General features: G+C 41.4%; 1 protein-coding gene across 1 annotated transcript in view; it reads right to left on the reverse strand.

Moving 5' to 3' along the window:
* XYLT1 (xylosyltransferase 1) overlaps positions 1-21,267 on the reverse strand; it is a 315,294-nt gene that overhangs the window by 82,015 nt on the left and 212,012 nt on the right. The window contains exons 4-5 of the mRNA XM_074965390.1: positions 21,076-21,248; positions 20,214-20,416 (exon numbers count right to left, since the gene is read on the reverse strand). Coding sequence (XP_074821491.1) covers positions 20,214-20,416; positions 21,076-21,248 — 376 coding nt within the window. The remainder of the gene's footprint in view (positions 1-20,213; positions 20,417-21,075; positions 21,249-21,267) is intronic.

Here is a 21,267-nt window from a genome sequence, read left to right on the forward strand (position 1 = left end):
CCCTGAAAACCCACATTTGAAAAAGTTAAGAATATGCTGACATTAAGGCAGTGTTGTTCCCCATAACTTTCCTCCTCAAATAAAAAAATAACGTTATATTAATGAATAATTTAGGACGATCCACGTATACTGAAATATCACATTTCAAATATCACAGAAGAAGACAAAAATTGCTCAATGGTAGAAAATAAGGGTTACGTTTCATTAGTTTAATGTTGAGTTGTGTTGATGTAATATTGATGTAGTGTTAATGATTTATAACAACATAGAATGGAGAATGAAAAACAAATTCTGAAAGTTTGGATAAATGTATAACTGGGTATGTGTAATGTTAAATAACGTTATCTATTATATATACGTGATCAGAATCTGTAAGTGACAATGATTCTGTCTGAAAATGTATAAAGGTGAAAATTGATAAAGCCTAACTGGGTGAACTCATGCTTCAGTTTCCCACGATACATGTACACGGTTAAGCACATACTTGTGGGCCATTATGTCTTGCCATATCCTCTGTCGGTATAAACGAGGGATAAATGTGCCTTATATGTTCAATGGAGGCCCTGTCATCATGTACTACACCTGAGGATCTGTCCCAGGATATATAGGGGGCAAAAAAAGTGATATTGTGTTTAAACTCAGCTCTTCCTTTCCTTTTTCCCCAAGCAAGGCACAAAGAGAGCAATTATCCTTTTCCATTTTTGCTGTGTGTCATGAGCAAAGTGTCAGAGACCAAGCTAATAATGGCCACAGCTGTGGCCAAAAAAAAAAATAAATAAAAAAAATCAATTCTTCAGTCCAAATTAATGTCACAATCAAAACTAAAATGGTAGGTGAACGTGTGCATATCTGTGAAGAACATAATGGAAAACTAGCCTCACGTAGACAAGTAGATTTATAGGAAGCACAACAGGTCCTGCCTTTCGAAGCACTTTAGCTAACCTTTAAGTATGAGGTGGCATTAAAGCTTTAGTCAGCAATTTTCAAAGAAAGTTGTGGTGAAGATAATAAGAAGAGTTATGCTTTTTTGTGATAACACTGAGCTAGGCAGGTTAATGAAATCAGTGAGTCCAGGTATGAAAGTTATTAACTTTTTCTATTAAGATTGTATAAAATGATTTAGTGAAGATTTTGAAGCTAATGTGCACAAGCTGTTTGTGCAGTTTTCAATGTAGAAATGATATTTTAACATTCTACAGTTCAGCATTTGTGATTTTTAAAAATGCCCTTTGTATGGAAGTTGGATTTTTCATCTTCTGCGTGTAACACATGAAACAAGGATCAGTTTGACAGATGAAACCTTACTGAAGAAAAGAGAATAACGTTGTGCCCGGAGATATTAGATGTACAATTTAAAACCACCCTATTTCTATTTACAGTGATTGTGAAAGGGGATCAGTGCCCAGGGCTGCTCAAGTTAACCATGTTGTTTAGCTAATTTTAACCTTCCAAGGAAAAAACTGCTTCAAGGGATATTGTTAAAAAGTATGTATTTCTCCTCCTCGCACTTGCCCATTTCTTAGCTTTCCTGACTTAAAGGCTTTATCCACAGAAAGAGAAAACTTGTGGACTGAGAGATGTAGTCTATCCCTGTTCTATAGGAGATATCTCTTGAGATACAGCAAAAGGACCTGACTATACTAGTTAGCTGCAAGTGTACAGCATCTTGGCCATTAACTTATTTATACTCTCAGCTTTCACAATGGTATAATGGCATATCGTTCTCTCTTCCAATCACTTCTGTGGAAGAAAACGCTCCTCCTGTTATTTAGCCCAACATTTTCATTCCATAAATCATAACCCTCTTATTAGTAAGACTGTGAGATTCATTCTGTTTACACTACTCTAAGTCTATTGACTTCAGAAGAGTTACTCTTGATTACAACTATGTGAGAACAGAACTGGGCTCTATATTCCCAGTGTAGGCCCTTAGAAACCATAAGAAATGTCTTCTCAGGCCTTGTCTAGACTAGGATTTGAAGGTATGATAACATGTTAGCTAACACATGTAAACAGCCTAAAATTAGCTTTCCCCCAGACCATCCCCAGGGCGTTATTATATTTCCTTGCTTATGTATTACACAGAATAGATCATAGTCTGTCAGGGAGAGACTTAGAGGTCTCATATTTTCCTCCATGTTCACAATGCGTTGATATGTCCAGGGGATATAAAATAGGATTCCTGACAGATGGTGTTCAATCTATCTCGTATGCACCATCGTAACACTTGTTGAAATACATTTGTCAAGATAACTATTGTGCAGCAAGCTCCTTTTACTTGTGGTACATCCATCACAAGAAGAAAAGGTTATGGTTCTTCGAGATGTGTGTTGCTGTGGGTGCTCAAATTCAGGTGCACATGCACCTCTCAAGCCATTGATTGGAGATTTTCCATTAGCAGTTTCCGTTCGGCTTGCGCATGCGCTCTATACAACCTCCTACCACGGTCTGTGGGTACACATGGCTGCATAGGCAAACCGCCCTACGTTACTTCTCTGTTTGAACGTCCAACAAGAACAATCCGAAGCAGAGTGGAAGGAGGGCAGGTAGTGGAGCACCCATAGGGAGACATAAGTCTAGAAGAACCAGAGTTATTGATTGCACAAAGTGAGTAACCTTTTCTTCGAGAACTGTCCCTATGGGTGTTCTCCTTCAGGTGACTCTTGAGCTTTATCCATCCTCAGAGGGAGGAGGGAGCTTAGGAATCAAGTCCAAGACTGAAGACAGTACAGCAGAACCAAGTGCTGCATCACATCTGATGGCATGGTCCAAGGCCTAGAGTTTACAAAAGAGACGGAATGAAGCCCATGTAGCAGCTCTGCACATCTCAGACACTGGAATGTTTTTGAGTAATGCTGTGGAAGTTGCTAGTGATCTGGTAGAGCGTGCTATAATCCTTTCTGGAGGCAAAGCACCAGCTGCATCATGGGAACAAGTAATACAGCCAGAGATCCATCCTGACAATCTCTGTGAAGAGATCGTGGACCCCTTTGATTTTTCTGCAATGGAGACAAAGAATCTAAGTGATTTCGAAAATTGCTTGGTCCTATACAGATAAAAGGCATATGCCCATCATACATCTAACGTTCAAAGGAATGTCTCCTGCTGAGATTTATGTCCTCTAGGAAAAAAATACTGGTAGATGAATAGGCTGGTTAGGATGGAAATCTGACAGCACCTTCGGTAAGAATTTTGTGTGAGGTCATAGGGAGACCCTGCCCTTGAAAAATATTGTAAATGGGGGGTCTTCCATCAAGACTCTTTTTTTTCCCCAGCCCTGTGGGCTGATGTGATAGCTACTAGAAAGGCTGTCTTTATCAATAAGTGAAGCAAGGAGCAGGTTGCCATAGGTTCACACAGAGGACCCATAACGTTTGTAAGTACCAGTTGAGATCCCAAGTCAGAGTAGCATCCTGAACCTGGGAGTACAGATTCCACAGACCCTTAATAAATCTTGAGAACATAGGGTGTGCAAAAACAGAAAGCCCCTCTACTGGGGAATGAAATGCTGAGATCCCAGCGAGATGATAAACCCATTTTTTTTAAATCCAGCAAATATTCTAAGATGACCGAGAACAGAAAAAGTTCAGGAACAAGGTGGTGATCAGTGGTTGAACCTCTTTCATTTCTGAATGTCAGTAATTTGAGCTGACTCCCCTGTACTGTTTAGCAATACTTGTTGTACCCCTGTCAAGCAGGTGGACTCTAATCCTGCAAACCATATAGGAGCCACACATGGAGATGGAGGACACCTAGGCTGGGGTTAAACACATGACTAGCGCTGTGGAAGAGAAGACGAGGGACAGTTGAAAGCTTGAATGCAGGTTGGACATACAGGTGAAGCAGGTATGTATACCAAACTTGCCTCAGCCAAGTCAGTACTATGAGGATAACCCTGATCTTATTCCTCACTCTTAGAATTAGTAGTGTTGGAGGGAAAGCATAGAACAGGCCCTTTGTCCAAGGAAGGAGAAAGTCATCTCCCAAAGAGAGGTGACCTAGGTCTCCACTTGAGCAGAATAAGTGTCACTTCCTGTTGCTGGATGTGGCGAATAGGTCCACCTGTGGAAATCCCCTTCTCTGGAATATCCCATGAAGGAACTGGGAGAAGTGCCTCCTGAGCATATCAGCTGTGACATTCTGGACTCAGGAAGGTAAATGGCTGAGATCTGAATCTCATGGGCTGTACACCAATTCCATAACTTTATAGCTTTGGCACATAGGGAGCAAGATCTCACTCCTCCCTATTTGTTGAGAATACCATGGTACTAGGAAGCACTGGTAATCCAGAGACCGGGGTCTTGGTACCAAGCGTCATTCTGTACCCATAAGCCATGGGGACTCCAGCTCAACTAACACTGACAAGTCCCTGCAGTAACAGAGTTCCTGTTGTACCAGGTGGGTAAGTTTTGACACAGCAGCTGACTTGAGTGGTGGGTTTGGAGTGAGTAAGCACCAAGGCCAAAAGCGTGTGCTTCCATTCTGTCAGTACCGATGGAGCTGAGTGGGAAGGCATTGTTGTTAAGTCTGAAATAGATGGTGGTGATCTCGCGGTGGACAGCACCAGGGCCTGATGTATTCCTCTGAAGCGCTCCAGGAACTCCCTGCTCTGCTGGTGCTAGAGGAAGAGTCTTTTGCCTCCATGATACCGGGCTGGGAGGTCAAGGCCTCTGACACCGTAGATTAGCAGATTAGGCCTTCTTGGAAGCTGGCTCTTTGTGGTGGGAGACCAAGCTCCTCTTCTTCAGAGCCCTCCCTAAATCCTCTGAGATCTTTCCCTTCTTAGGCCAAAGCCAAAGGGGCACTGGATCAGCCTGGAGACTGATGTACCGGAGAGAGGGTCTACTGACCTGACTCAGAAGCCGTTCAAAGGGAGTGCTCCATAAGCAGCAGCTTCAGTTTAGTCTCCTGATTCTTCCTAGCTCTAGATTTTAGAGCCAGGCAAAAGTTACACTTCTGGGAGACATGGGACTCTCCCAAGCAATGGAAACACTCAGAGTGGCCATCGCTGATCAGGATAGCCTCCTGACAAGAGAGGCAGCATTTGAAACCTTGCTAGCCAGGTATGGCCAGCCAGGCCAAATAAGCTCCCCAGAAAAAATGGGGAGGAAAAAAAAAAGTGAGGGGGAAAAACGGAAACCTCTCATAACAATCTAATTAATTCTATACTAACAACAACAACATTAACTAGATATTCTAAACTAACTAAAAAACTACAGAACATGCTGAGGCACACTTGAGCTCAGTCTCGGGCCAAGGCAGCAGAGAAGGAACTGAGGACGGTGTGCCTGCACAGCCCTACGTACCCTTCGAGTGCAGTGTGAGGTTGTACAGAGCACATGTGCAGGCCGAACCGACATTTCTAACAGCAAATCTCTGATCAAGGGCTCAAGAAATGCGTGCACACCTTGGGGTTCCAACAGCATCTAATATGGATCCATCACGTTTAAAGGATGGAGTGGTGGTCTTCATCCAGAAGACAAACATAAGATATGACCTAAGATATGATATGCTTGGTCAGAAGTGTGTGGCAACTGGAGAAGGAATTAATAGTGAAATTACAATTGCATGTTTAATTCACAAAAGGGGTCCATCCCACTTATTATACTTGCTACAAAAATCTCAATAAAAATTAAAGTATTTTTCTAAACAGCTGTGAATACCCAAGGATATTTAATTATTAAAATCAAAACATTATGGATTTTTAGGTTTATCTAAACACTGGGAATTTATATAGTAGAGAAAGATGCTGCCTATTCTGTTTTTTTCCACGTTTGGTAGCTGTTGCATATTCACACAGAACATCATCTTCCCATTTTACATCCCATTTTGATGAAAACAATAATCACTGATTAAATGAGCAAGTCAAAAGAGCTGAGAAAATGATCAACAAGTCCATTACTCAGATTAGGGACTCTGGTTAAATAAATAAATAAATAAATAAATACATACATGCATATATAAATCAATCCAGATTTTGAACTGAGGATTTAATAAATAAATAAGCAAACAAATAAAAATGTGTGCGACTTTCAGCAATTTCTTGTCACTATCTTCCAAATTAAATTCACTAGTGTTTGGAATGAAAGAGCAGAAAGCAAAATTAAATACAAGCCAGATTAAAGACAACAATTCTCTTTCCCCTCTGATTTATACATTCCTTTCATTTGTCTGAGATTTTTTTTACACAAAAGAGTAAGGAAGATGCTTTCCTCATTAAGTTGAGTAATTATAATAAAAAAGCACCCATTTCCTTCAAAGGAAAAGAGAAGAAAGTGGTGGTGGGAAGATTGGGAATATTTTATGTAAAATAAATTGCCAGTCTGCAGCAGAATCAACATTACTCATTCTAGTTTACTCACTGTGCTAAGGCTTCATGGCATCATGTTCTTTGTTAGAGCATGCAACTGGAAGACTCTGGCATCTGTGTGGAACCCACTGACTTCAATGGGACTACACAAGGGGGTAAGTACCTGCCCATACAAATCCTATTATTGGACAGTTCTAGGGGTAGATGCATAATGTCAAATGGATACAAGTATAAATTATCAAGATACAGTACAACCTTTGGGGAGATTTGAGATTAAGAGAAGTGAAAAATTAAGAGAAGAAAAGTTAGCCTGAATATTGGGAGGATAAAACTTGGCAGCAAGGTCTACTAAGAACCAGACAAGACATTTTTAATGGAAATTCATGTGAAATTTCTTGCCAGTTTGGTTCACACGATTTTGCACCCTGAAATTTTTGCAGATTTCCAGAGGACTGAAGATGATTCACAGTGCAACCTGGGAGAAATAAAAATGGGCTCTGCAATGTTACCTGAGTGTTAATAAATTCTGGCTCTGACACACAAAGGGAGGGAAGCAATTTTCAGAGCAAAGGACCCCGTTATGGGAAATGTCCTATTTCCAACCCCAGCAAGTTTATGTCAAGAGATTGTTAGCTTGAGCACCTCAACTGATCCCAGCTGCTACAGTACCACAGAAGGATTGCTTCCGAGTTGCACAGAACACAAGCTATGTAGAGGATTTAGAAATTAAAATTAGCATCTTAAATTACACCCAGAAAGTTATCATAAGCCAGTGTCCATCACCAGTGCAATATCCTCTCAGGAAGAAGTTCAAATGGGTAGCTGCATTCACTATCTGTAGTGTGTGGTGTGGTCCCAAGTGTATATGTAACTCCATGAAGAGTGCATTGCAAAACTCATGAACTACTCTGGTGAGATCCATCTCATCAAGAAAAACATCTCATCCTTCTGGTCAGGTGCAGATGAGAGCAACAGCAGGAGCAGCCAGGAATGCTTTTTATCTGGAGGTGCAGCCAATAAGACCCTTTACCTGGCAACTTGAGAAGTAAAAAGGCGAATGCAATGGAGCCTGGGTGAACTGGGCTTAGCAACCATGGTATCTATTATTAGGGTGACCAGATAGCAAGTGTGAAAAATTGGGACATGGGGTGGGGGGTAATAGGTGCCTATATAAGAAACAACTCCAAATATCGGGACTGTCCCTATAAAATCGGGACCTCTGGTCACCCTATGTATTATACATTTTGATTCATGTTAAAGTTGTTCAGATACCAGTGATATGGGACAGGACAAAGAAAGAGAGGCACAAAACTCTGCCTCCAATCACCACAAATATACTTTTCTTCTCACAAATTTTTCCTTATCAAATTTTCCTTATCAAAAATCTCTCCACGCGTCTTTGAATATTAAATTACTGAAGGCCTCTAAACACATGCTTCAAACCATACCATGAGATTTTAAATCTCTCCCCAAATTCTCAATATCCAAATTCTACCCTCAGTTATGTGATATGCATGCCAGAGGAAATGTATCATTCTGTGGTACTATGTGACCACAAGTGATAGTGTCATATGGTACAGGTGCATATGTAGAGACATGTATGAATAATGCACATAAAACTACAAAGGTGTTTCCCAATCCTAGGATCTGTAAAAAGCCAACCATTTAAATGCTCTGCACCTCACAGGATTGAGCCCAAAGTTCGCAAAATGGCACGATAGGGCAAAAGTAGGTTTGCCTCACAAAATGAATACATCAGCACATGCCACTTTCATCTAGTAGCATATCAAATGCACTGAGCAGGAAAATCAATTATCACAAACTGAGAAAGAGTAAAGTGGACATATCTGGTCACTATACCAGGGAACAGTTTGGTTGGCTGTAATAGCTTGAATGCTCTTGTCTGCTCAATCGTTTTCATAGGTGCTGTTCTATTTATGAAAATGAGGTCTGTTTTCCTAATAATATTTGCTTTTACACACTGTATAGTTGTCTCTAAGGGAGCATAAAAAGTTCTGAATTTGACCTATTCTTTGTCCCCACTGCATTTTATCTTGTTCTCGTCAATGGCATACAAGATATTGAAAACACAAGAATGGATGCTTGTAACTTCAACATCCTTCTCAACCTGCTGGGAGGTGATGGGCATCTGATTATCACCCAAAGTGAAGGTTCCAGACAGCTGAGAGAGGAACAGCATGGGGAGGAGGTGACCAGCCCTCTGTGGAGAAAGAAGTGGTTCGGGACTATTTAGAAAAGCTGGACGAGCACAAGTCCATGGGGCCGGATGTGTTGCATCCGAGAGTGCTAAAGGAGTTGGCAGATGTGATTGCAGAGCCATTGGCCATTATCTTTGAAAACTCATGGAGATCGGGGGAGGTCCCAGATGACTGGAAAAAGGCTAATGTAGTGCCAATCTTTAAAAAAGGGAAGAAGGAGGATCCTGGGAACTACAGGCCAGTCAGCCTCACCTCAGTCCCTGGAAAAATCATGGAGCAGGTCCTCAAGGAATCAATTCTGAAGCACTTAGACGAGAGGAAAGTGATCAGGAACAGTCAGCATGGATTCACCAAGGGCAAGTCATGCCCGACTAATCTAATTGCCTTCTATGACGAGATAACTGGCTCTGTGGATGAAGGGAAAGCAGTGGACGTGTTATTCCTTGACTTTAGCAAAGCTTTTGACACGGTCTCCCACAGTATTCTTGCCAGCAAGTTAAAGAAGTATGGGCTGGATGAATGGACTATACGGTGGATAGAAAGCTGGCTAGATTGTCGGGCTCAACGGGTAGTGATCAATGGCTCCATGTCTAGTTGGCAACCGGTATCAAGTGGAGTGCCCCAGGGGTCGGTTCTGGGGCCGGTTTTGTTCAATATCTTCATAAATGATCTGGAGGATGGTGTGGATTGCACCCTCAGGAAGTTTGCAGATGACACTAAACTGGGAGGAGTGGTAGATACGCTGGAGGGTAGGGATAGGATACAGAGGGACCTAGACAAATTGGAGGATTGGGCCAAAAGAAATCTGATGAGGTTCAACAAGGACAAGTGCAGAGTCCTGCACTTAGGACGGAAGAATCCAATGCACCGCTACAGACTAGGGACCGAATGGCTCGGCAGCAGTTCTGCAGAAAAGGACCTAGGGGTTACAGTGGACGAGAAGTTGGATATGAGTCAACAGTGTGCCCTTGTTGCCAAGAAGGCCAGTGGCATTTTGGGATGTATAAGTAGGGGCATTGCCAGCAGATCGAGGGACGTGATCGTTCCCCTCTATTCGACATTGGTGAGGCCTCATCTGGAGTACTGTGTCCAGTTTTGGGCCCCACACTACAAGAAGGATGTGGAAAAATTGGAAAGAGTCCAGCGGAGGGCAACAAAAATGATTAGGGGACTGGAACACATGACTTATGAGGAGAGGCTGAGGGAACTGGGGATGTTTAATCTTCAGAAGAGAAGAATGAGGAGGGATTTGATAGCTGCTTTCAACTACCGAAAGGGGGTTCCAAAGAGGATGGCTCTAGACTGTTCTCAGTGGTAGCAGATGACAGAACAAGGAGTAATGGTCTCAAGTTGCAGTGGGGGACATTTAGGTTGGATATTAGGAAAAACTTTTTCACCATGAGGGTGGTGAAACACTGGAATGCGTTACCTAGGGAGGTGGTGGAATCTCCTTCCCTAGAAGTTTTTAAGGTCAGGCTTGACAAAGCCCTGGCTGGGATGATTTAGTCGGGGATCGGTCCTGCTTTGAGCAGGGGGTTGGACTAGATGACCTCCTGAGGTCCCTTCCAACCCTGATATTCTATGATTCTATGATTTCCCAACCAGTTCTAGTTACTACTTCTTTTCCATTTTATTTATTCAAAGAATGACTTTTTCTTTTTAAAAGAGGTCTCATGTTCCAATGAAGTCTAGTGTCCTTTATAAGACAATCAGATTCAGTGCTTCAGCTCATTCACACACAGTGATCTGGTATTAAAAAATATCAGCCTGCACAATTTAATTTGTAGCGCATTTAAAACAAGATCAGAATTTATATTTGTAAACTGACAGACAAATCTTTACAATCTGATTGTGGAAAAACATTAGAGTTGAAAGGTAAATTATTTTGCCAAAGCTAGTTCATCTAATCCTTGCTTAACTGTTCAGTATGCATTCCCTGCTGAAAAATCACTGCTGAACAGTACTGAATCAGAAACAAATTCTGCTTACCCATTAACAACACTTCAACTGATATTAAAAAATGACTCAATAAACTGCAGGTTATTATTTCATCGCCACTTTGACTTACTACCAGATATTATTTTGTAGTTGCTTTATTGTAAGTGGCATCCTGAAGTCCAAACAAAAACACCCTTACGGTAATTTCAAGATTGTTAATTTCTTAAGAGAACTCTGTAGAGGAGTTAGAAGGGCTATAGAGGGGGAGAACATTTACGTAATACTACAATAAGATCATTTTCTTCTTCAATGTCATTTTTTTAATTCATTAATGATTTTATTGAACTTCCTAAAGAGTAATTTCAAATACAGACGAAGTCCTGTTCACAAAAATTCAGTAAGCTCTGTATGCCCGTTTGTTGGTAGCTCCCTCTGAGGACCCCTTTAATTTAAAGAAGTGAAACAAAGGAAGATTCACACAGACAGTTTTACAGTCAAGGCTTCCCTGGGATCCCACATGGGAATAAGAGTCAGTGCCTGTGGACCTCTCTGCATGATCAGTGAGTATGAAGAATGAGGGCCAAGTCCTGTTACCAGTTACACTCAGGAAACCTCATTGAAGCTACTTTCATGGAAAGAAAGGAGAATTTGGGTGCCACAGTAAGTAAAGGCGTGGGTTTAATAAAAAGCCCTAAAGCTCTGAAGGAAATACAGCCTGTGAAATCCCACTCATCCTTTTTTAGCCTAGAAGAATGAACTACCCTTACAAAAATACTAATGTATTCTATGAAGGGGTCCAAAATACTAAAGCCTAAAAAAAAATGTTACGGTAGTGTTTAGGGTCCATTACTGTCAATCACTGCAGAATTATTACTTTTTTATGTATACAAAACTGGATTTTTGGTAAGGATCCAGTGAAGACTAGTATTTTATACTTCTTTATAAATCTGATTTTTTCTCAGTCATAAATAAAAGGCATCCAAAAGGAAAATGGTATCCAGATGACAGCCCTTCGGCATTTCAATGGGGAACCCCCCCCAGGTAAGCAGCCACGGAGCCAAGCAAGAGGAGAGAAAAGATACCAGCCCATCAGGAAGCCAACCAAGTACTCAGATGCTGCAGTGCCCATTAAACTGTAAAGCTTGGCATCTGGGACCTTCCTCTGCCAAGCTTGCCAGATGAGTGGTCTCAGACGCTGGCTTGGATGATGGAATTGATAGAGGAAGAGGATGAAGGGCTGAGCATTTAGCACCGCAATCAACAAGATGATGTACTGCCAAGGAAGTACTGCAATTACAAGGGTGCTTTGAGTAGTGCTGCTATTTTAAAAATGTGCTTTATCAATATATCCCTAAAGCCATCAAGGTCAGATTTCCAAAAATGGCCTCTAATTTAGGGTGCATCTAAATATATCCCTAAAGCCTGAACTTTAGGCTCCTGAGGTTTGGTTTTCAGAGTTGCTGAGCACCCACCAAGTCCTGATAGGAGCTGCAGGTGCTGCACTCCTCTGAAAACAGAAACGGTCTTACAACCTTCAACCCAAGGGGGCAGATGGTGAAGGGAGAGAAAACAAAACCCTGGCTACGGCTGCTGTATCCTTTCAGCTTTGAAAAGATACAAAGCTGAAGAAAGTTTACTTTAGCACCAGACACAAACAAAACTGGTAAAGCCATACTCCTGTCAAAGCATCTTCCAAACCCTTATGAACAGCATGTGCGAAAACAAGCATTTCAGAAAGTTAAATGCCTCATTGTTTGCTCTAACAGATTAGGGCACGTGGAGCCAGAAGACAGTTAAAAACAAAACAAAAAACACGTACAAACAAAAGTACATAGCTGTTGAACTGGGGGGAGGTGAGGAGGCTGTTTCAGAGGTTTAAGAAAGAAGCACACATTTGAAATTCTAACAGAATGCAGGTTTAAGAAAAAAATACAGATAAAGTTCTTTTTGGACATAAAATAAAAGCTTCCCTGTGAAGAATTAAGAGTGGTTGATGTCTGGCTTGTCTGATAAAGATATTCTGAGCAAACAGTGTCAGCAGCTATGCAGAGATAAAAAAAACCTTAGGCACTAGCATCTAAACAGATGTTCTATTGCAGTGGTTTTTAACCTTTTTTCATCTGCGGACCCCTAAAAAATGTTGAATGGTGGTGTGGACCCCTTTTTAAATCTTAGATATAGTCTGCGAAACCCTGGTTGAAAACCACTGTTCTATGGTAACGACAACCTTTCGTGGACCCCTTAGATAATAGTCTGCAGATCCCCAGGGATCCGGGGACCACAGGTTGAAAACCATTGGTCTATTGCAATGCCACCAGTTCTATACTTCCATCTAGATGTATTAATATTACCTATCAGTGTTTCATTTAAGGGTATTGTTCTAAAGGAGGGTTTGGAGAATACCAAAACATTGCCTGCACTTGGTCCAGTGTGCCAGCAGCAGGGGCTGAATCTTAGAGAAAAGTTCTGTTTGACAGCCATCCATCTCCAAACTGCACGGTGCCCAAGAAGTGCAAAACCAAAAGATGTAAATGCTTCAGATAGAAGCTGAAATATAACAGCTAATGACACTTGTGCCACAGTTGCTCCAGTAACAGTGGGTTTACCTCATGGTGGAGATGTGGAAATACCTCATTTTCTCTCCTTGGCTAGGTAGTTGAACAATCTCACTGGAAGTTCAGCCCCTCCTGCCCACTTCCAGTGAAATGAAAGTGCAAAACAAAACCAAAAGGCCAAACCCTTCACTCAGTCTCTTCCCATGGTCACAGCCCTCCCTCAAGGATCTGTCAGTCTCTTTCCCTACTGGGGCATAACACTGTCTTTGGTGCCCTTTCAGAGGCATTGTGGGTCTCACATTCTCTTCCATGATCTACATCTGTGGAGCCCTAAATAACAGAACAACTGTCTGCTTCATCCAAAAACTAGTCCCACTTTATTACCCCACAGGGCTACGTCCTATGTTCTATTAGAGACCTTTAATTTCCCTCTTGGGACCCTGGATTTCTAGCCACACACCTCCCGTTCCTTGGGATACTTTACACAGCTCTATGGCTATCCCTCTAGACCTCTTCCCAGGCTCTTCCAAAGTTCCTAATGGGCCCTTTGACTGGAGAAACCAAACCATCAGGGCCTATGCCCCTCAAGTCTCTCTTCACAATGCATAAAAGGTAGTTTTTACACACAGCTTCCCTTCCCAGCATTCCTTGCTGCAAAACCTACAGTTCCCATCAGCACCAGGAACTACTAGACGTAGAGTATCTTGTTTTGGGGGTGAACCACAAACAGGGCAGGGCTGGACTGGGAACCTCCCTTAAAGAGCCAGCATACCCTGTGAGTAGGCCTTCTCTGTTTTTTATTTTATTTCTGATTTGGACCAATCTTCTGTTAGTTTAAGTCCTGCATGCTGAACACCCTGAAGATTTTAGAGCTTTCCTAGAAGCAACTCTGGCAGCTTGGAGCCTGGTTTGTGCCTTTAGTGATTTAATCGACCTGTTTAAAACCTAGTTCTCATTTTTAGTCATTTGGTCAAATACCTGAACGTTTCTGTCATTTGGTCAAATGTCCAGGAGAAATTGTTTACAACCCAAATGGCTGAAACTTTCAGATATTTCAGCACATGATGGCTAGTTGGGCAGAATGAACAAAAATAATCTCTGATGTCATTTCAATAAAATTGAAGTCACTGGTGTTTCCACGTGGGATGAATCTGGCCGAATGGCCGAAACAAGGATCCTACTATTCACTCTGACTGTTCTCTCACCTGAAAGATAACTGGAAAGAATGATGCAATGCTTCCCTAAAGGCTGAATTTCTCTTGGGTTAAAATTATTTCCAACTGTCAACAGACCTGAAAATCAAAAGACCGCCCAGACTTCTCCACCCCAGCAAACACTTTTCTGCTCAGTTTTCAAGGATCTTATTTGTCACCCAGTGTGTTTTGTATATAGTTCCCAAAAGGTTACTTCAACTGGTTGCTCAGAAATGAGAAGAATTCTAAATAATGACTTTTCTCAAAGCCATGTTGTTTTAGGTTTCATTTAAGGAGAACCAGGACTCCTTATTTCATGCTAAGTAGTTGTTTGCACTTGGGAGAACCATTTAACTTCTGTGTATGTTTACCCATCTATGATGTAGGTTTTTGTACTATACAGGTTTGTGGAAGCTTCGTTAATGTTTGTAAAGCGCTTTATATCCTTGGATAAAAGTTGCAAATACTTGTTAATTATGAACAATATATCAAAATACCAAATTATTTTAAGCAACATTCTTAGATTTTTTTATTAAGTGCTTGGTTACATTTCTTGATAACATTGGGCCTTACCCATTGACATGAATATGAGTAGCGCACAAAGGAATGAGGACAACATACCATAGAATTAAAGATATTGAGAATAAAAGAGGGCATACACTAGACCATCCCCAGCCAGTGCAGGATTGGTCCCTACTTTATGAGTCGGATTCGGGGGTTATTGGTAATCTAATAAATTCCATTGACTTCAGCATCTATTGTATCAGGATCACTCCCTATATTTTCTCCCAGGCAACTTTTAAAATGCACTAGGACCCTATCACTCCACTCTGGAGACTATTCCACATGGTAGAAGTCTGAGCTGAACTCCTGAATAGAATCAATAACCCTAATTGCTTTCCCAAAGGTAGATATGGTCTCCTCATGCAAGATATGGCAATGTCCTTACACTAAATGCAGATATTCACACAGTATTATTTACTTTTTGTATTACAGTGGTGATAGGGGGCCCAAACAGGGACCGTGGTCATATTGTGACAAGCACTATACACATAATTTTTTTTTTTAAATAGAAGGGTGGCATTTCTTGCCCCTGATTGTGTGTGTGTGTTGGTTTCTTTTATTTCTGAGTGAACAAAGTTGTTTTGAAAGGGATCTCTCTGAAGACTGATGTCCTCTACTCATACAAAACCTGCATTGCAAGGAGAGGCAATTACAGGTTCCCCACACTGACCCCTCCTTCCCTGAAAGGACCACTTCTATGGGTGAGTGTGTAGTACAGTTTCCTGGCAATTAATCTCTGAGTTTGGCACTTAAGATGTTAACAAGGGAGCCAGTTATAATGCTGGTGCATGCTGCTGAAAATCGGACACTAACCAATCATTTCATGTAGGACCTAAAATTGTCAATTGCCTAGTAATTAAATGAAAGTGTTTTGCTTATGAATTTGGCTAAATGTTTCTTTGTTGTACTGTATTCATTATTATGACTTGCACTGCGATAGCATTCAGGAGTCCCAGTCATGGTCCATGATCCTGTTGTGCTGGGTATTGTACAAAGACAGTCCCTGCCCCAAGAGCTTATAGTCTAAGCCAGTGGTTCCCAAACTTGTTCCACCGCTTGTGCAGGGAAAGCCCCTGGCGGGCCGGGCCGGTTTGTTTACCTGCTGCGTCCGCAGGTTTGGCCGATCGCGGCTCCAAGTGGCCGCGGTTCGCTGCTCCAGGCCAATGGGAGCTGCTGGAAGCGGCGGCCAGTACGACCCTCGGCCCACGCCACTTCCAGCAGCTCCCATTGGCCTGGAGCCACAATCGGCCGAACCTGCAGATGCGGCAGGTAAACAAACCAGCCTGGCCCGCCAGGGGCTTTCCCTGCACAAGCGGCGGAACAAGTTTGGGAACCACTGGTCTAAGGATTAGCATGTGAGAAAGGGTTAGTAGGAACACCTGGTTTACCTTCTCTAGCCCATTCATTATTGTACACATATATATTATGTTCCCTATTACTTGTCACTTCTCTAAATTGAACAGTCCCAGTCTTCTCATTGACCTCTCATGCGGTATCTTCTCATGCATCTAATAATTTTCAATACCCACATCTGGATGATTCTTGTGAGGATAAATGAGACAGAGATGTTTGCAACTGTAATGTAACCCATGAACACACCAGGCAACTCGTCAGAGAGATTTGGGCTTCACAATATAGATTAGTGCTGACCCTGCTCTATGGCATGTGTTGTGCTGTCTCACAAGGTTGGCTTAGTGTCATCAATCAGAAGAGAAGGAGTAAGGGTTTCAGTGTTACAGATGGGATGACAGATGGGAAGTGAAAGCTTAATATGGAGCTGCCTGGATAAAATATATTAATCCACAAAATTCATATGTTCTTATGCTGGGAAACCTAACAAAACAATTTCAATATAACTAACCAGAGTAACAAGTGTAAACTGCTTTTAGTCTATTAGCTGGCAAATCACAGTATGGCATCTGAAGGAAAGAAAAAAAAACCCAAAACGAATCCTTTCCTTGTTATTGCTTGGAATAATAAGCAGCTTCCTACATGGTACACAACCATGGAAGAAATGTCTTCCTAAAGATTGTGAAGAACACCAATTCATCTCCACTTTGAAAATGAATACTGCATATTTGTATATTTGCATACATTTTTGATGGGATAACATTTTACAGGGTTTATAATGATAAAAGTATGTATTTGAATTTCTTTTAACTGCACCGATATCTCCGTTATTAAAGAAACAGCATTTAAAAATAAAAAGTGTTCTTTGAAGTGCAGCTTCTAGATGATTGACATGTTTGCATAAATTCTGAAATTAGAGTATTTTGACAGAAATGGGAAGTGTGCACTTCCGACCAATGACCTACAGTTGGGAACCCAGATGCAATTTCAAAACAACAGAGAAGTGGAACTTAAGGATCATTTCCATTGCTGGGAAGAAAAATGTGTTGTAATGTCTACGCTCTAACTGCACTTCTTTAGGGCTATTGAAAAAAACAGGTTTCAGAGTAACAGCCATGTTAGTCTGTATTCGCAAAAAGAAAAGGAGTATTTGTGGCACCTCAGAGACTAACCAATTTATTTGAGCATAAGCTTTCGTGAGCTACAGCTCACTTCATGCATCCGATGAAGTGAGCTGTAGCTCACGAAAGCTTATACTCAAATAAATTGGTTAGTCTCTAAGGTGCCACAAGTACTCCTTTTCTTTTTATTGAAAAAAACGTTAAACAACACTGTATTATAATTGTGACTCTATTAAGATAGGGCTGGCCAAAGTCTCAGCTATACATTATGGGACAATTTATGGCCATGTTTATAAATTACCAGCCAAGTTTGGCTCTCTATTTTAACTTACCCCAGAGGGCACTAATTATAGTACAGAACGTTACCGATCATGGCCCCAATCTCACAATAGATGCCCCAGTGCAGACTTTTGAGACATGATGTCACCGTAAAATTCCAGTCTAGTTCCTCTGCCCATTCCTTCATATATCATGCTTAGAGCTAACAAGATGCAGCTATTAGAATAACTCTGGACTAGTTACACTGTACTTTCAGAGCTCTAGCACCTAGTATCAGACCCATCCCTATCCTGGTGCCTAGAATCTGCCACCCTGTAAAGAGTGTCCTTGGACCATATTTCTCCTATCATCTCCCCTCACCATTGGTGTGTTGTGCATTCCATTACACTACTGCTTGGGATCAGTATAGCTCTCCTTGTCTGGAAAGTACTCTAGACGAAGAAACAATTTAGTCCTCCCAAACAACTAAGTGAGGGATGCAGGTAGGTGATCATTACTGTCTCCACTTGACAGCTGGAATGATGAGTCATATTTCTTAAGAGACTTTCCCAAGGCTACAGAAAGGGTCTCAATCATCCAATATTAAAAATCTGGAGCTCCTATTTCAAATTCCTGCATTCAGACCACAGACACACTCTCTAATGTTCTTACTCTTTCAAGTTATTTTCCTGGCTGCTGTACACGTCCACAGAGCTGGCTGCATTTCACTGGTAATGGATATGTATGGTACCCAAATCCTGAAGCCCTTATTCAGTTTTTACTATATCTTTACTTAGGCAAAAACTTCCACCAACTTCAAACATAACTTGAAGGAGAGTTTTTGAGTAAGGAATTCAGGGTTTGGCTCATAATTTGTGAGGTGCTGTGGAAGCTTTTGAGATGAAAGACTATGACAGAGCAAATGGAATATGAGATGCTAGTATTATCAGGAACACTTTACGGCATAATCACATGTTAGAAAAATGACCCAACAAAGCCACTTCCCCTTTCTTAATTCCTTTCGACATGGTAGGGAGTAAAAGTCAAAAGGAGAATTTTCTGTTCTTCATAATTTTTGCAGCCTAAAAATAACTGTTTAAGCACATTTAGATGATTTTTTTTTTAACTGAGAATGTACTTATGCACAGTTTAGCAAACCTTATTGAATGCAGCTTTGGGGCACGAGTTCCGTAACTCCAGAGAGACTATAGTTTCACTTAGAATAATCACAAGCCTGGTCATGTGGTGATCCGTGAACTTCTGTGTACAGACAACCCCCCAACCTGAAGCAAATACTCACCAGCAACCACACACCACACAGCAGAACCACTAACCCAGGAACCTATCCTTGCAACAAAGCCCGTTGCCAACTGTGTCCACATATCTATTCAGGGGACACCATCATAGGGCCTAATCACATCAAACACACTATCAGAGGCTCGTTCACCTGCACATCTACCAATGTGATATATGCCAGCATGTGCCAGCAATGCCCCTCTGCCATGTACATTGGCCAAACTGGACAGTCTCTACGTAAAAGAATAAATGGACACAAACCAGACATCAAGAATTATAACATTAAAAAACCAGTCGGAGAACACTTCAATCTCTTTGGTCACTCGATTACAGACCTAAAAGTGGCAATTCTTCAACAAAAAAACTTCAAAAACAGACTCCAATGAGAGACAGCTGAATTGGAATTAATTTGCAAACTGGATACAATTAATTTAGGCTTGAATAAAGACTGGGAGTGGATGGGTCATTACACAAAGTAAAACTATTTCCTCATGTTTATTCCCCACCCACCCACTGTTCCTCACACATTCTTGTCAACTGCTGGATATGGCCCACCTTGATTATCACTACAAAAGGTTTTTTTTCTCTCCTGCTGGTTATAGCTCACCTTAAGTGATCACTCTCGTTACAGTATGTATGGTAACACCCATTGTTTCATGTGCTCTGTGTATATAACTCTCCCCACTGTATTTTCCACTGAATGCATCCGATGAAGTGAGCTGTAGCTCACGAAAGCTTATGCTCAAATAAATTTGTTAGTCTCTAAGGTGTCACAAGTCCTCCTTTTCTTTTTGCGGATACAGACTAACACGGCTGCTATTCTGAAACCCATCTGAATGAAGTTATTCAAGCAACAGTTAGTGCTGAAGATATATATGAGATCCAGCAACTTATTTGTCACTTCTACTATCATTATCCTGCGCAGTAAAAGCACCAAAAAAGAAATACCACAACATTTCTCTGATGGAATCTATCTATATGCATATCTTCCAAATTTCTTGAAACACAAAGTCCAGCTGTAGCAAACTGCTTACCAGAGCTCTGGGTGGGATAATTCTCTTCAAGTTTGAGGTTCACAAACTGAAGAATCAACACTCCTGAGCCACCTAGCTACAGGCAGTCCCAAGCATGAAACCAATGTGCGCACACAGTGTTTTTGTGCTTGTGATGCCATTGCCTCGGTAGCAAAAGTGCTGATGCTGGACCCAGTGACAATGAAGTACGTTTTTCTTTTTGAGATAGGGAGAAGCTACAGCACTGAGCTTACTGCTAGGGACTGATGAAACTGCCCGATTGAATGTTCCTCTCCTTCTTGCATCAGAGTACAGACATTTTGGCCTATGTCTCATTAAAAGTCCATTGTTCATTTATGAGGGAAAAATACACATTTTAAAAAGGGGTCACCATACCTGATAGGATAGTCGGCGGCACTAAGATTAATGAAGAAATCCCAGGGCCAGTCATTCATCTCAATTAAATCCCTCATACTCTGTAGATAGGTGGACAGAAGACTCGCTCCTCCCCAGATAGTTGCCATTCGCCAAGGGGTGACTCTCACATTCGGATACTGGCTAGCAAACTGGAGCACTTTCCGGTGTAGGTAATTGGATCGCTTTACAGGGAAAGAAAGTAAAATGTTCAGCAGACTAGGAAAAAAAATACAATGAAAGGCTCCTCTCGCTCGTCTTCTCTAACCAACTGAACGGCTTAAAACCCAAGCTTTTTCAGATCAGTTGATTTTGGCCTGCAGTCAGTTTAATGGTAAGTAAAACTGATTAAAATACATTAAGAACTGTGAATGGTATCTGGGATTTGGTAATTTATCTAGCAAATATACTCCCAACAAAACTCAACAATTGCTAGCCATTTCCCCACTAAGAGGTACTGAAGAACACATCCCTACCTTCAGTGCAAGCTAATTTCAAAGTGTCAAGAGCCCCCTTTGTTTTATTCTCTTTGATCTCCCCCAGGCAGCACTGATTCCACTTTAAATGTGCATCAGAGCCTACAGTGATTTATCAGTTATCGCTACAAAACATAGGACAGTCAGACATGAACAGATACCGTAGACACAAGGAGAAATGAAGGCAGTCACAAATGGAAAGATTTAAAAACAAAAAATACAGTCGGCATAAAACATAAAATAGATGGAAAAACAAAAAGTGATACATACCGTACGCAGCAGAGATAAAAAGAATGTTGGAGAAGGTGACAAAGATGGACAGATTGACAAATGGTGAGACAGGCAATTTATAACCAGTGATATATTACCTTGTCAACATGAATGTAATAGAAATGGTCTTTATGGTAAATAGCCTTAAACATGCGTTGGAGCTGCCGAGAAGCTCTGCCATGAACAACCAAGACAAATGCGATCCTGACTGGGTTGGCAGGCATGTATTCTACGGAGTCCTCATCCCATTGTACATTGTTGTTGGCTTTTCCTGTTTGAAAACAAAACAT

This window comes from Natator depressus, chromosome 10 (assembly GCF_965152275.1).
Source record: "Natator depressus isolate rNatDep1 chromosome 10, rNatDep2.hap1, whole genome shotgun sequence".
Lineage (NCBI taxonomy): Eukaryota > Metazoa > Chordata > Testudines > Cheloniidae > Natator > Natator depressus.